Here is a 16631-nt window from a genome sequence, read left to right on the forward strand (position 1 = left end):
GTACTGTAGCTTTAGGACTTGTAGAGAATTGTGAGTTATGATCTCCAATGTGATCCTGTCTTGATGAATATATACTCTTAACTCCCAGTCCTCAATTCACCAACTTGCACTTCAGACCCACTTGCTCATACGTTTGGTGTTATGTTGTTGTAGGCAGTGGAATCTGAAGAGAGAAAGAAGAAAAAGGTTGCCCCTTTTTTTTTTTACACGTGAAAATGTTGTCTGTGCTCCTAGCTTAACCAAAGACAGATGCTGAGGCTTAACAGACGTTCACTTCGCCAAACAAATGGAATATGCCTCTTCCTTAAAGCTCTCTTTTTTTGTAACAGCATTCAAGTCCTTACACACATACTGTACAGAAGAGGTTCATCTTCACTGCTGAGAATAAAGTATGTGAGAATGCAACTAGCTCTCACAGCCTTACGTCAGAATTAGACGTTCATCCACTTTCACAAAAGTCGCATTTCGAAGTTGATGCAAACGTCAGATTTCGAAGTGTCAAGGTTAAGTTTAGGCATTAAGAAGAAATGTTTAAGTTTAGGGTTAGGTCTAGGCATTAACTCAGAATGGTTAAGGTAACGGTTAAGGTTTGGGATAGGCTTCAAAAAATAAATCTCAAAAACAACTTTAAATCGCTTGATTCAAACTTGCAACCTTTGGAATCTTTGCGTTCCAAGAAAGCGTAGCAGTGCGGTCGTGTTCTCTTGTGTGTCCATGTAAATAGCCTGTTTTTTGTATTTTTTAAAATATTTTACGTATATATTTCCCTACCACACTTTTCATCCTTCTACTAAATATACTTTCCTGCAACCCGCCTCACTCAATGTGGAACGGATTCTATTATTTACTCACCTTTATCGAGAATCTCCAGTTGAAACTAGCCAGCCAGCTAACTAGCTAACTAGCTACTTGCTATTAGCCACAGTTAGCAGTTTTTACCCAGAACATCTGATTTTCTGCTGGAATAACTGAATCACTGGACCTTAACACCGGATCTAGCTAGCCACAACCAAATGGATGTCGAATGGATGTTGCTGTAGGCTAATCACCACTGCCCCCGTAGCACCAGTTAGACTTGAGCCTTGAGCTAGCCCCGGCTATCTACCTCTCTGTCTACCGAACGGGCGTAGCCAGCTAACCAGCTAACTAGCTACTTGCTATTAGCCACCGTTAGCGGCTTTTTCTCCATTGTCCGTGGCCTGCACTACCTACCAGCCAGCTCTAGCCTGGACTATTATCGGCCAGTCTGCAAAGTCTGCACAGCAAGTTATCGACCCAGAACCTATCGGATTTTCTGCCGGAATCACTGAATCACTGGACCTTTAACACTGGATAATCGCAACTAGCTAGCTGCAACCAAATGAACGTTGTTGTTGGCTTATCAGCCTTGAGCTAGCCTTGAGTCAAGCACATCTCCCAGCTATCTACCTCTCTGTCAACCGGACGGGACCTCCTAGAGTCGACACGGAGCCCTGCCGATCCATCACGACTGGTCTGCCGACGTAATTTTCTGTGGTTTCAACAGGCTTCCCGTTGCGACGACCACAAAGATCCTTCTGCTAGCCCCGGCCCGCTAGCACACGCAAACTACATTTACATTTACATTTTCGTCATTTAGCAGACGCTCTTATCCAGAGCGACTTACAAATTGGTGCATTCACCTTATGATAGCCAGTGGGACAACCACTTTACAATTATTTATTTTTTTGGGGGGGTGGGGTAAGGGGGGGTAGAAGGATTACTTTATCCTATCCCAGATATTCCTTAAAGAGGTGGGGTTTCAAGTGTCTCCGGAAGGTGGTGAGTGACTCCACTGTCTTGGCGTCGTGAGGGAGCTTGTTCCACCATTGGGGTGCCAGAGCAGCGAACAGTTTTGACTGGGCTAAGCTGGAACTGTGCTTCCGCAGAGGTAGGGGGGCCAGCAGGCCAGAGGTGGATGAACGCAATGCCCTCGTTTGGGTGTAGGGACTGATCAGAGCCTGAAGGTACGGAGGTGCCGTTCCCCACACAGCTCCGTAGGCAAGCACCATGGTCTTGTAGCAGATGCGAGCTTCAACTGGAAGCCAGTGAAGTGTGCGGAGGAGTGGGGTGACGTGAGAGAACTTGAGAAGGTTGAACACCAGACGGGCTGTGGCGTTCTGGATGAGTTGTAGGGGTTTAATGGCACAGGCAGGGAGCCCAGCCAACAGCGAGTTGCAGTAATCCAGACGGGAGATGACAAGTGCCTGGATTAGGACCTGTGCCGCTTCCTGTGTAAGGCAGGGTCGTACTCTGCGAATGTTGTAGAGCATGAACCTACAGGATCGGGTCACCGCCTTGATGTTAGCGGAGAACGACAGGGTGTTGTCCAAGGTCACGCCAAGGCTCTTTGCACTCTGGGAGGAGGACACAATGGAGTTGTCAACTGTGATGGCGAGATCATGGAACGGGCAGTCCTTCCCTGGGAGGAAGAGCAGCTCCGTCTTGCCGAGGTTCAGCTTGAGGTGGTGATCCGTCATCCACACTGATATGTCAGCCAGACATGCAGAGATGCGATTCGCCACCTGGTTATCAGAAGGGCGAAAGGAGAATATTAATTGTGTGTCGTCTGCGTAGCAATGATAGGAGAGGCCATGTGAGGATATGACAGAGCCAAGTGACTTGGTGTATAGCGAGAATAGGAGAGGGCCTAGAACTGAGCCCTGGGGGACACCAGTGGTGAGAGCACGTGGTGCGGAGACAGATTCTCGCCACGCCACATGGTAGGAGCGACCTGTCAGGTAGGACGCAATCCAAGAGTGAGCCGCGCCGGAGATGCCCAACTCGGAGTGGGTGGAGAGGAGGATCTGATGGTTCACAGTATCAAAGGCAGCAGATAGGTCTAGAAGGACGAGAGCAGAGGAGAGAGAGTTAGCTTTAGCAGTGCGGAGAGCCTCTGTGACACAGAGAAGAGCAGTCTCAGTTGAATGACCAGTCTTGAAACCTGACTGGTTTGGATCAAGAACGTCATTCTGAGAGAGATAGCAAGAGAGTTGGCTAAAGACAGAAGGAGGGATCGAGTGTAGGTTTTTTGAGAAGGGGTGCAACTCTCGCTCTCTTGAAGACAGAAGGGACATAGCCAGCGGTCAAGGATGAGTTGATGAGCGAGGTAAGGGAGAAGGTCTCCGGAAATGGTCTGGAGAAGAGAGGAGGGGATAGGGTCAAGCGGGCAGGTTGTTGGGCGGCCGGCCATCACAAGTCGCAAGATTTCATCTGGAGAGAGACGGGAGAAAGAAGTAAAAGCATAGGGTAGGGCAGTGTGAGCAGGACCAGCGGTGTCATTTGACTTAACAAACGAGGATCGGATGTCGTCAACCTTCTTTTCAAAATGGTTGACGAAGTCATCCACAGAGAGGGAGGAGGGGGGATTCAGCAGGGAGGAGAAGGTGGCAAAAAGCTTCCTAGGGTTAGAGGCAGATGCTTGTAATTTAGAGTGGTAGAAAGTGGCTTTAGCAGCAGAAACAGAGGAAGAAAATGTAGAGAGGAGTGAGTGAAAAGATGCCAGGTCCGCAGGGAGTCTAGTTTTCCTCCATTTCCACTCGGCTGCCCGGAGCCCTGTTCTGTGAGCTCGCAATGAGTCGTCAAGCCACGGAGCAGGAGGGAGGACCGAGCCAGCCGGGAGGATAGGGGACATAGAGAGTCAAAGGATGCAGAAAGGGAGGAGAGGAGGGTTGAGGAGGCAGAATCAGGAGATTGGAGGGAGAAGGATGGAGCAGAGGGAAGAGATGATAGGATGGAAGAGGAGAGAGTAGCGGGAGAGAGAGAGCAAAGGATGCGACGGCGCATTACCATCTGAGTAGGGGCAGAGTGAGTTGTGTTGGAGGAGAGCGAGAGAGAAAAGGATACAAAGTAGTGGTTGGAGACTTGGAGGGGAGTTGCAGTGAGATTAGTAGAAGAACAGCATCTAGTAAAGATGAGGTCAAGCGTATTGCCTGCCTTGTGAGTAGGGGGGGACGGTGAGAGGGTGAGGTCAAAAGAGGAGAGGAGTGGAAAGAAGGAGGCAGAGAGAAATTAGTCAAAGGTAGACGTAGGGAGGTTAAAGTCACCCAGAACTGTGATGTTGAGCCATCCTCAGGAAAGGAACTTATCAAGGCGTCAAGCTCATTGATGAACTCTCCAAGGGAACCTGGAGGGCGATAAATGATAAGGATGTTAAGCTTGAATGGGCTAGTGACTGTGACAGCATGGAATTCAAATGAGGAGATAGACAGACGGGTCAGGGGAGAAAGAGAGAATGTCCACTTGGGAGAGATGAGGATTCCTGTGCCACCACCCCGCTGACCAGATGCTCTCGGGGTATGCAAGAACACATGGTCAGACGAGGAGAGAGCAGTAGGAGTAGCAGTGTTTTCTGTGGTAATCCATGTTTCCGTCAGCGCCAAGAAGTTGAGGGACTGGAGGGTAGCATAGGCTGAGATGAACTCTGCCTTGTTGGCCGCAGAACGGCAGTTCCAGAGGCTGCCGGAGACCTGGAACTCCACGTGGGTCGTGCGTGCAGGGACCACCAGGTTAGAGTGGCAGCAGCCACGCGGTGTGAGGCGTTTGTATAGCCTGTGCGGAGAGGAGAGAACAGGAATAGACAGACACATATTTGACAGTTCTACAACCGTGCTTCCTGCTCGCTGTGCTGAAGCACCAATTTGAACTGCTCTCGGACTCACATATTGCTATTCACTGGACCTTATGATCACTCAGCTGCACAGCTGATGCCTGCTGAACTGTTCCTTTACACGGTACCCTGTCCTGTTTATTCTGTTTAGCCTCAGCCCAAACTTTATCGCCATTACCAGTTGTTGTCTTAGCTCTCTCTAATAACACCTGTGATTGCTTTATGCCTCTCTCCCATGTCAATATGCCTTGCCTATTGCTGTTCCAGTTAGTTCTTATTATACAATTTCACTGTGGAACCCCAAGTCCCTCTCAAACTGCCTCAAATAGTTCCTTTGTTCCACCACCCCATACACGCCGAGACCGGCTCAATCGGTGCCTCCAGTGATGCTATCTCTTTCATTGTTACCCAACGCTTAGGTTTACCTCCACTGTACTCATATCCTTCCAGAATCTTTTCTACAACGCCCGGAAATCTGCCCCCTTTATTCTCTGTACCCAACACACTAGAAGACCAGCATAAGAGCACCTCCTCCCAGCTATCCGGAAACACTATCACCACCGATAAATCTACAATAATCGAGAATTTCAACAAGCATTTTTCTACGGCTGGCCATGCTTTCCACCTGGATACCCCTACCCTGGCCACCAGCTCTGCACCCTCCGCTGCAACTTGCTCTGGTTAGACTGTAAACTCTCCTTCCAGACTCACATTAAGAATCTCCAATCCAAAGTTAAATCTAGAATCAGCTTCCTATTTCGCAACAAAGCCTCCTTCACTCATGCTGCCAAACATGCCCTCGGAAAACTGACTATCCTACCAATCCTTGACTTCGGCGATGTCATTTACAAAATAGCCTCCAACACTCTACTCAGCAAATTGGATGTAGTCTATCACAGTGCCATCCGTTTTGTCACCAAAGCCCCATATACTACCCACCACTGTGACCTGTACGCTCTTGTTGGCTGGTCCTCACTACATATTTGTCGCCAAACCCATCTATAAATCACTGCTAGGCAAATCCCCGCCTTATCTTAGCTTATTAGTCACCATGGCAACACCCACCCGTAGTATGCGCTCCAGCAGGTATCTCTCACTGGTCATCCCCAAAGCCAACACCTCCTTTGGCCGCCATTCCTTCCAGTTCTCTGCTGCCAATGACTGGAACAAATTGCAAAAATCTCTGAAGCTGGAGACTCTTATCTCCCTCACTAACTTTAAGCATCAGTTGTCAGAGCACCTTACCGATCACTGCACCTGTACACAGCCCAGAGGCAGATGCTTTCGCCCATCCGCCATCCCAGTCCACAATGCGCTAGGAAAACCAAAACCTACTTGAAGGTAACAGCGCTCACTGTTGCCCCTACTGGCCGGTGTCCACTTCATCTCCCAACGTCCTCAGACATGGATGGACATCGAATACTGACTTGTATCACGGGTGACCTGGCTGCCCCTTCCAGCCATCACTCACGTACTTCTCTGTGCATCTATTCCGCCATCAGTTTTTTAAATATAATTTAGCCATGATGGTGAGCGGGGATGCAGACCCTGATCAGTCTTCTATCATTACATTTGTTCATTTGATACAGCAGCGTGCAAACCGAGCAAAGTGAATACATTGTATATCATTTCATCCCTCCTATAACCAAATTACCAAGAGCACAGGCCATTCTGATATGCTTTGCAAGTTCGCTGTCACGCAGTAGTGCTTCGCGACAGTCATGCTTGCAGCTTTACAGCAAAGAAAACGGCTTATCTCTAGCTCAAACGGTTCAGAGAAATATGACTCGTTACCGGAGCTACCTTTTTTTTCTTCCTGCGCGATTTCACATGCATTTGATATAATCTCACAAAACATGTTGGGGGCCGTTTTAAACTAATACCAGGTCGCTAATTATTGCTTTGATAACAAACAACGTTGTTCAGTCATGTTACCTAGCTAGCTAACAACCTGCTAACTTGAGAGTAGGTTTAGGCTAATTTGATTGGCCCAGGAAGAAAGGAAAAGGGTCTGCTACTCATGAGATGTGCTTCAAAGGTAGGCCCAATGTAAGCCTAAACTATCAAAAATCTATCGCTTTCCTTGGGTGCCTAATGTTTTTAAAGTTGGGAGCAGTGTGTATGTGTTTGTCGGAGAGAGAGAGTGGTATTTATGAGGGAGACAGAGAGAGTGTGTGAGGGAGGGAGAGTGTGTCTGTGTGTTAACTGAAGAGTGAAGGTTTCATGCAGTGTTTTCCCCATACTGCCACAATTACATGCAAATCATTAATGCATGTGTATTCCTTCCTCCAGCCAAATCACAGGTAGGCCTTTGCAAATATGAGCAAATTAGCCATTCTATTCAGTATTCTATTATACAGTGAACAGTGTGAAGTTATACTCAATACAACACATATTGAATTTAAGTGTGAATATCAGTGAGTTTTTTGGTGTAGCACATGTGTATAATGTTGAGAAAACAGGAAGAAGTGTCGGGGGGCGGGGCAACCAGGACGCTAGGCCACTCTGAATGTTCCACCCCGTGGTATCGCGGTACTACTCGGTATCATGATAAATGGCCTGGTATCGTATTGTTAGTAAAATGTTGGTATCATGACTACACTAGTGTATGTGTGTGTGTGTGTGTGTGTGTTTGTGTGCGCGTGTCTGTGCGTATTCACCAGTGGGGGCTCCTCAGAGGAGGAAGGGGAGTACCATCCTCCTCAGTGAATTTCATAAAAATAAATATAGTGAAACATTAAAAAAGTTATCCTTTTTAGATAAAACTATACCAAATATATTGACGTCACCAAATAATTGATTAAAACACACTGTTTTGCATTGAAGGTCTAAAGTAGCCTCAGCAGCACTCTGTAGGTTAGCACCATGGTGTAGCCGGAGGACAGCTAGCTTTAATACAAAACTTTGGAGGCTCATGGTTCTCACCCCCTTCCATAGACTTACACAGTAATTATGACAACTTCCGGAGGATGTCCTCCAACCTATCAGAGCTCTTGCAGCATTAACTGACATGTTGTCCACCCAATCAAAATATCAGATAATTAATCTAGTACTGAAAGCATAAGCTACAGCTAGCTAGCACTGCAGTACATAAAATGTGGTGAGTAGTTGACTCAAAGAGAAAGACAACAGTTGAACAGTTTTTAACAAATTAAATTCTTCCAAAATTAAGGAGAAGCAAGAGGAGGAGCGAGAGAGAGAGAGATAGCTATATTTGGTTGTATCTTTTTTTTTTTTTTTACTTTCACTTAGCTAGAGAATGCAGCTAGCTAGTTTAGCCTACTCAAACACCCTGCTCAAACAGAGATGGATGTTATGTTAGCTAGCTGGTTATGGCTATCCAACACTGGAACTCTTCCAAGTCAAGGTAAGCTTTTGGTTTTATTAATTTATTGCCACCGTGGCCCACCGGTGTAACTGCTAAACTGCTTTCTGACTGTACACTGTACGACATGCTAGTGGGTTTACTAATGTGTTACTTCTAGTAGCTATGTTGACTATGACGTGACAATGATGTAGGCTGTGTGTAGTGGTTATAGCAGTTATGATATGAAGGTTTGGCTTGGAAAGGTTTTTTCACCTGGTCACAAACAGCTGATGTGTTGTACACTGAAGTCCACAAGCGAAGGGAAAAGGTGAGCGGAGGAGAGGGCGTAGATGAGAGAAGGAATTATACAACGAGCAAAATGATCATACTGTTTTTATGTGGCTGCTATGAAAGTGAATGGTGTTTGCATGTGATCAGGGGTGTTTCTGTTGAAAAACGTTTCTTAAACGGAAGGAAACGGAACGGGGATAGAAATACCTGAATTTGTCCAATAGAAATTCACATTTGCAACTGTTGGACTAATGATTACTCCCAGGCCATTTTCATTAAAAAAAGAATCATCCTCCCTCATCTTAAACGGCACCAACCGCCACTGGTATGCACGTGTGTCTGCTTACAGCAGTTTGTCTGCCTGTCCTGTACGTTGAGCAGCCTCTAACATACCACCCTCTGGCGAGGAACATGAGCAGGCTGCCAACACAGACCAGAGACAGACCTCTCTACTCTAGACTGGAATTCAATCAAACCTGTAACACATGAATGAACTTGCTCGGTTTCTAGATTGCTGTTGAACAATGATTATAATAGAAGTTAATGTGCAGGTAAAGTAGTTTGCAAAGTTCCTGCAGTGGTGGCGGTGATGATGATTGATGAGGAGGAGGATAATGGTGGTGATGATGGGAATGGGGGCACGGGTGTGGCATATTTATATACAATACAATACTTACATTATTGGTCCATTTGCACAGATATCCTTTATTTATTGCCATCACAGTACCCAACCTAACACACAACACACACACATCACAGGCTGGCAAGGCAACGCCCCTGGAGCAATTAGGGCTAAAGTACCTTGCTCAAGGGCAGAATGGCAGTACATAGTATATAGGATGTTAAAGCCTCCAGTTGCTGGCCCTGATTCCACGTTATTGGTAATTACTGGTAATGGCCATAGTTATTGCCCTGTTATTACCCTGTTATTACCGAGCTGTAAAGTTCTACTGATATTTATAACACCATGAAGAAGAAAAACAGAATGTCAAAATGACAATGCTGCTGATGCTGACATTAATACTAATCATGACTGTGTCTCTCTCCTCTAGGAAAGCACACCTGATCCTGCGCAGAGTGGAGAGGATCAGCCGGTACTGCCGTGCCCTGCTCCACAGCGCCTACATCCAGAGCCGGACCGACACCATGGCCTACGTGTTCTGTCGCAGTGAGGAGGTTCGGCCCACCAGCAACGTGTGGCATGGCTCCCTGCACGAGACCCGCACCACCTGCATGGAGAAACTGATCTCAGTACAACGCAGCACATACGGCAACGCCAAACTCCGATGAGACAGGCCGCCCGACGGCACCATGACAGCCTCCTCCTCCTCGCTTCTGGTCTCTCCGCTGACTGGTATTTTTTTAAACCAGGAGAGCCCTGAAACCTCATCCCCACTGGACGTTGTTAGAACTACTGTCAAACACCCTCAACTCCTTTTTTGAAAAAAGTGCTAAAAACTGCTTGAAGAGGAAAGACGTTTTGGATGTACATGCCAGTGACTACTGACTACTACTATCAATGAGGAAGAGCAATGTGAGCATGTAAATTATCATTCAACCCAGAGCAAATTGGTGGGCTAAAAAATACTGAATGTAATATTGCAGTTTCTCATGGTGCTTCGACTGGAAGCGTACCAAGGAAACAAACAAACAAAAAAACAACTCCCTGTATGGCTCTCCTCTTGGCTGGAGAGATGGGAAAGAGCGTTTAGATTTGTATTATCATTTTTATTTTATTTTATTCATTTGTAATACTTAAGCATATCACCACTACAATGATGTAGTCTTTTTAATGCAGACAACATAGTGTTTATAATAAAGACTACAGAGAAATCCTTAGTGACGGATTGTGATGTCATCAGCTGTACCGTACGGCGTGTGAGTAACGCTTTGCAGTTAGAAAAGTCCTCAACCAATGGTGTTTCATTTTTTGTTTGTTTATTGTTGTTTATCTCCTCAGATGTTGACAAATGTGGATAGCTCCTAAACCGCAGGGAAAATCCATATTTAAAAATATTCCGTTAATATAGTCAACTGGTGAATATAGGTAAAGAAAAAAGAATAGCAAACATTTTCATAGGAAAATATTCCAAATAATTTCAAGAGTTTACGCTAAATGTATGGATTGCAGAGTGATGGCAGGTGAATGCTAATGAATAGTGAAATGGTATAAAGGAATCATGTATAATCGTATGGATGTTTTAGGATCCCTTCCCTCAAGGAAACTTTTACTTGACTTTCCATCTCTCAAGAGCCAAGGACATAAAAATTCAACTCAAAGTTTTTTTAATTGATTTTCATTTCACGTTATATCAATTGTGATAGTAAATTATTATATTGTAAATATGAAATTGTAAATAACATATGTATTATTATGTGGCTTTAATTGTCTTTTTTCGAGAGAATGAAAAATATTAAATACTATACCTCAAGCATCCGCATTCTTTTGGACAAGAAGGAGGAAGTAGATCTGTTTAACCAATTGATTCACATCTGCGGTATAGGCTACACTACAGTCCATGGGTTGGAGAGAAATTGAAAGATTATGATGAACTCAAAACACATACATTCTCATATTGCATTATTGAAAAACAACAGCTACAAATTAATGGGAACTTGTATGTAATGTCCCTCAGCATTACCTGTGAATACTTTCCTACATCATCTAGCCCTTCACTCTGCTTACGGTAGGTAAGTAACAACATGCACTGGTGTTTTTTTTTACCATCAATAGTGGACCTCGTACAAAATATTGACATTAATTTCCACGGGGGAAATAAGTCCCTGTGGCAATGAGCAGGTATAAGGTATGACTCATGCCAGTTAATAACATTACTGAAGGTATCCCTCTCTCTCTCGTTCTCGGGAAACATTCTCTTTTTCCATCTCCTCCACACAAACTATTCCTTCACTCAGGTCCAGTCTCTTTCCACTCATGCAACATTAACTGTGCTTTAAAACTCAGTAGCTTAATGTTCATTCTCACAAATTAGGCCATTCACATCTCTGGGGTGCCAGGAACAGCGCTCAGGTTTCCATGTCAAGGAATCAATGAGGGCCTTACATTTGGATTCGTTCTTCATTACTACTGTTTTGATAGTAGCTTTGACATTTTCATGTCCATAAAATCAAAGTGAGGATAGCCAGGTAAACATCAAGGGGTCGGACAATACAAGGTTTCTAGTATTAACTACAGGAAATTGGCTATGTAAAGTAATGTATACTATTGGACAAAGTGCTCTATTCAATCCGCATTGCGGAAGTTCAGCTTTACAGTGTGATTGAAATTTAAAGGCAATGTTCCTGCTTTAGTGGAGACTGCATTTATGGTAAACGCTACATATGTCGGCTCAATCAGAAATTACCTTTACATTTCTATCCTGGAATCTGTAACGCTTCAGCTTTACAGATTGATTAGAGTCCAAAGTTATCATGAGCCATGTTAGGGAAAACGTCAGGTTATATGTAGAAATTGGGCATTCTACTCCATTGTATTGAAAACTCTCGTAAAGGACAAAGATTGGACAACACTGCCTTGGCTTACGTTCACTTAACCAGTGTTTTATTTCTACACAATATATAACAGGGAAATTAAAATGATACTCATCTTGAATGAGGATCCATCCTTATGAAAATATAGTACACATCATCAGACACCTGCTTGCCATGTATACGAGGAAACATCTGCTGAAACACAAGACTGATGTGTTATATGTGCCTGGAAAAGTACATACTGTGAATAGACCTAACAGAGTGGATGCTGCAAGCAAGGGAAGGCGAGAGAGAGAGTGAGAGGTGCTGATGGGTACCTTTAGAGTGTTTTTAGTTCTAACTCTAAGGCAAGCGGGGAAAGAGTAAGCAAACATCTGTGGTGTAGACGAAGGAGTAAGGATATGTAAGTAGTTTTTTTGGTTAGTGCCATTCAGTCTGAGGGTGAGTTCAAGGGGAATGGTGTTCACTGTTAGAATCATTCAAGTCTGATAATAAGAATGTGTTGTAACATGATAAATATTATCTTCAAATTAATGCTTTGATCTTGTTTTGTTTTGTTTGTTTTCTCTCTCTAAAAAGAAGGAACATTTTGGTCATTTATTTTCAACTGACTGCTCCGAGACCCACAAACTGACCACATGATGCTTTATTCATCTTGACAACAAATAAATTAAGTTTGACTTCATATCGGACTGTTTTTTAGACAATTGACAACAGTGTTTGTGTAGAGCCTTTATGAATGAATAACTGCTGATGACAAGTGTTGTGAAGCATTATGGGTATTGTATTTTTTTCCCGGAGTGGCTGCGGATCCGACTTTTCTGGACCTTTCTTTCCGAACGCTAAAGGTCCTGAAGCTTCTGCTCATGTACGGGATTCTCTAATTTACGCAGTCTCTGCTCTACTCGTAGAGAACAGACTACTCTGGAGAATGTTGCTTGTTTAATAAAGTTAGATCAAAGCTGAATCAATGTCTGCGAAATCGCATAATGAGAGTATTCTACATAACAGAACCGAATATAATAGGATAGTAGGCCTATAACGTTACTGTAAGACAAAAACACTACATATCTTATGAGATTTTAGGATGATTGTGCGAATGGTAGCATTTTTCTCTCATGGGGCCAAAACTCTACAGCGCACGCCACTAGGCAAAATACACAGGTAGGCTATGCTACCGTTTGTTAACACCATCTGCTCTAAAATTCGCTCACTGTACATCATTCAAAACAACACTGCAGGCTACTTCCAAGACTGTATAACTCAAGATCTAAATGCATATCCCCATGAACCTGATTGAGATCAAATGTTTGGTATGCATGGATGTATGGATGTTTCACCAGTAAAACGTATCATTAAAGATTGACAGTGAGAAATTTGAAAGGCGGGAGACCACAAAAATGTGTGCCTAAAGTAGAGGTAAAGAAACAAGTGTTTTTTTTTGTCTTACGGTGTAATGTTATACTATGCTATTATATTCGGTTCTGTTGAATACTATCATTATGTGATCCTGCAGAAATTGTTTCAGCTTTGTTTAACTTTATTAAATGAGAGTAGCATGTTCTCTACGAGTAAAGCGGAAACTGTGTGTAAAGTAGAAAATCCTGCACATACGCAGAAGCGTCGGGACCTTTAGCACTCAGGAAGAAAGGTCCAGAAAAGTTGGATCCACAGCCACTGCCTGTTTATTTTCTTTCAGGTGGTACTTTGATGGTACACATTGCACAATGTATCTTCCTTATATTGTCTCTGATATAAATCCAAGAGCTACCCCAAACAGATAATACATGGTTTTGCAAATACAATCATCATAGAATATAATTATTTACATCTTAAAATATTTTTGCTGAACAATCGGGTACGAAACATTGCAATAATACCACTAGATATCCACATAATATGTATATACTCAATTTGATACTTTCTCACATAAAAAGGACCATTCATTTTTTTTTTCTGAACACGGGAATGAGAAACAAACACAAGTGGACCATTCTTTAACCAGGAGCCTGTGAGAGGTACTTGATGAGTGAAGTTTAGAAAACTAAAATAAGAACATCATGGCACATCAGTGTTTTCTCCACAACTGTCTGTCCACAAACTCAAGGGCTACAGCCAGCCACTTCTAGGCTACCACTGTCGCCATTGCTTCCCATGGGTAATGGTGGGATGCCACAGGGGCTGAAAGGATACCACTTTTAGCAGAACTAGCTAAAACCACAGAAACCCAACTGTTTTTTGCCGAAACCCAGGCTACTCATGGCTGGTATGTAGCTAGTTTGGATTTGAGAGAATCACCTCCCATCCACAATAAGATGGACTATCAGAAGTTGTCTATGGAAAGACATGGAAGCGGACTCTCTGCCATGCATTTCAAATCCTCCTCTGGTCTGAGAGTGAAGGGAAGGGCATGTCCCTCAGCCTGCTGCATTAGGGCTCATATCTTAGGTAGTCTTCATATCCTCCTTCCTCCCTGGTCTTCCATGCGGCCCACCTTACCACCGCCGCGTTCCCTATACGACCTGACCGCTATGCCGGCCGACCGGACGCTTCTTCTTCCAGACAGTGACGGATGGCCCGGCGTGTCAGGAGGGGAGTCCCTCAGAGAACAGCCGCCACCTCCAGGAGAAAGTCTGACTCATCGGCCTCGGCCTGCTGCCAGTCAGCGCTGGCCCAGGGGCAGCTCTGTGTGTCCACAGTTTTCACACCTGGACAAATACCCCGCCAGGAAAAGCAGCCCACCTTCACCCATCCGACTCCTTCCCCTGCTCTACCCCCTCTACCATCACACCACCTGGGGCACTACCAGCTGCCTGATCACTCCTCCCCACTCCTCCTCATCCTCTGCAGCTCCCAACCCCCTGCCTGCCTACCACTGGTTGTTCTGAATGGCTGTGTATATTCTGTCCTCCTCACGGTAGCCCTCAGAGTTAATTGAGTATGGATCTAACCACTTCAACATGATATAGGTTCTCTCTTCAGAGCAAATTCGGATTACATTTGAAAAGTTAATGAATGAACAAAATAAAAATGACAGTACATTCTGGATTTGTGATATAGAAATAAAAACACACATACTTGTGCACTGCACTCAGTTACATAAACTTGTGGTAAATCCTCACTGGACGAGAGAAGTGTCCAATGAGACAACCAATGAGACAACAACCTTGACCAACGCTTTGTGACGACAACATTGGGACAGAAATAAAATCACAAAAGGGAAAAAATACAGTTTTTACCTCACAACCAATATGTCTGTTTATAAGAGCAATGTAAAAAATAATTTACATGAACATTAAATATAACTTAAAAAAGTATAACACTCTTAATAAATAGTTCTACTATTTACACCATTGCTAAGAGACGCAAAAATTACTAATTTACCAAAATATAGAAGCAGCAAACATTACAGGCATGAGGTACAGCAAATGGATCCTGTGGTGGCTTACAGCAGAGGTGATTTTCTCGTATTCAAAACATCGCATCTGAAACTTCATTTCATAACATCCTGGCTTTATGGCTTTGGAACAGTACCTTGTCCAATACAGAGAACACATCAGAAACTTAACGTGTCCAGATTGTGTCCAGGTTGACACACAAGCAGTCACATTCTGTAGAGACTCTCAGATCCCTCTCTCCGAGAGTCACCGTTTCTGGTATCAGGACTTTTTAATGACATTGATGAGGATGACGACACAAGACAGTGTCGAAGAGAGGAGCTGTAGATGAGTGAAAGAAAGAGTGATGAAAGAGATGACTGGTCATCAGCCTGTAATGTTTGTCCAGTTTGAGGATGAAGGGATGGTCCAATGGCAAGATAACCCTTGGGGAAGTCCATGGATGGCTTTTCAGAAATCCTGTGTGTGTTAGCAGGTGATGATGATCCACAGTACTGTTGTTGGCTTTGTGTAGTGATTGCTGTTCAATCTCTCCCTACTAGTAATATTTCTAATGAAAGCAGCAGTATTAGGAGTATTATTACATACCATTTGATAATATCAACATAATACAGTTAATTTTACCAGGGCTATATATTGTATAAAGTGTTAAATGCACAATTGTCAAGGCTGATGTAGGCTTTTTGACGATGAATGTAGTCTCCAGACAGTTGCGTTACTCAGGTTTTCAAAGTCTGAAAGATCTCCAACTTTCGAGTCCCTTTTTTTGGTAGTTTCTTCATTTAGTTATCCGTTCTCCTTGACGTTCCATGGTTACCACGACACAATTTGCAACAAATACATAAGATGATGGATTACACAAACCATGGTGCTAAAATAAAATGTTTGTCCCCTAACCAGGAGGAACACAAAATACGTAAATGCTTACATATCATGTATAATATTTCAAAATGTGTACATTTGACTTTTTGATAATTGAACCTACATTTTAAAAAATGGTGCAAGTCCCAGATTAAATAGCCTTGATACAATAATATCATCATCATATGATAATGGATACAAAATCCGAGAAAGTCTATGATGAATGTACAAATCATATTTGACACTGGCTTCCTACTGGGCTTGATAATATCAGGTGCAAAGCTAGAGGGAATACAAGACACTAATCACAGGAAAGCTAATAGTAATATCGTAGGAGTCGACCAAAAACATCATACACTTTTTCAAATCACCTTTCTGACAATAGCAGCTTCTAAACGGTTTGACTTATATATTTTTCTTCTTGAATGGCAACTAAAAAGTGCAGTAACTGAGGTCAATAATACAAATACTGATTAAATATGACATCATTTTGTAAAAAATAAAATAGAAATGAGAAAAATAAAAACAGAACAATTTTACGTTTTTTTTTTCTCACGTAAAAAGCAGTATTACACTGAAAATGTTATATTTACATTATACATTTGACGTTGTAATGTCTCCCTACTTTCCTTTGTGACGTGGTATTGTCCTATTA

General features: G+C 43.5%; 1 protein-coding gene across 1 annotated transcript in view; it reads left to right on the forward strand.

Moving 5' to 3' along the window:
- Nucleotides 1-14780, forward strand: part of LOC121582487 (astrotactin-2) — a 537985-nt gene extending 523205 nt beyond the window's left edge. The window contains exon 23 of the mRNA XM_041898306.2: nucleotides 9278-14780. Coding sequence (XP_041754240.1) covers nucleotides 9278-9515 — 238 coding nt within the window. The 3' untranslated portion in view covers nucleotides 9516-14780. The remainder of the gene's footprint in view (nucleotides 1-9277) is intronic.
- The last annotated feature ends 1851 nt before the right edge of the window (nucleotides 14781-16631 follow it).

The sequence above is a fragment of the Coregonus clupeaformis genome, chromosome 15 (genome assembly GCF_020615455.1).
Source record: "Coregonus clupeaformis isolate EN_2021a chromosome 15, ASM2061545v1, whole genome shotgun sequence".
Taxonomy (NCBI): Eukaryota; Metazoa; Chordata; class Actinopteri; order Salmoniformes; family Salmonidae; genus Coregonus; species Coregonus clupeaformis.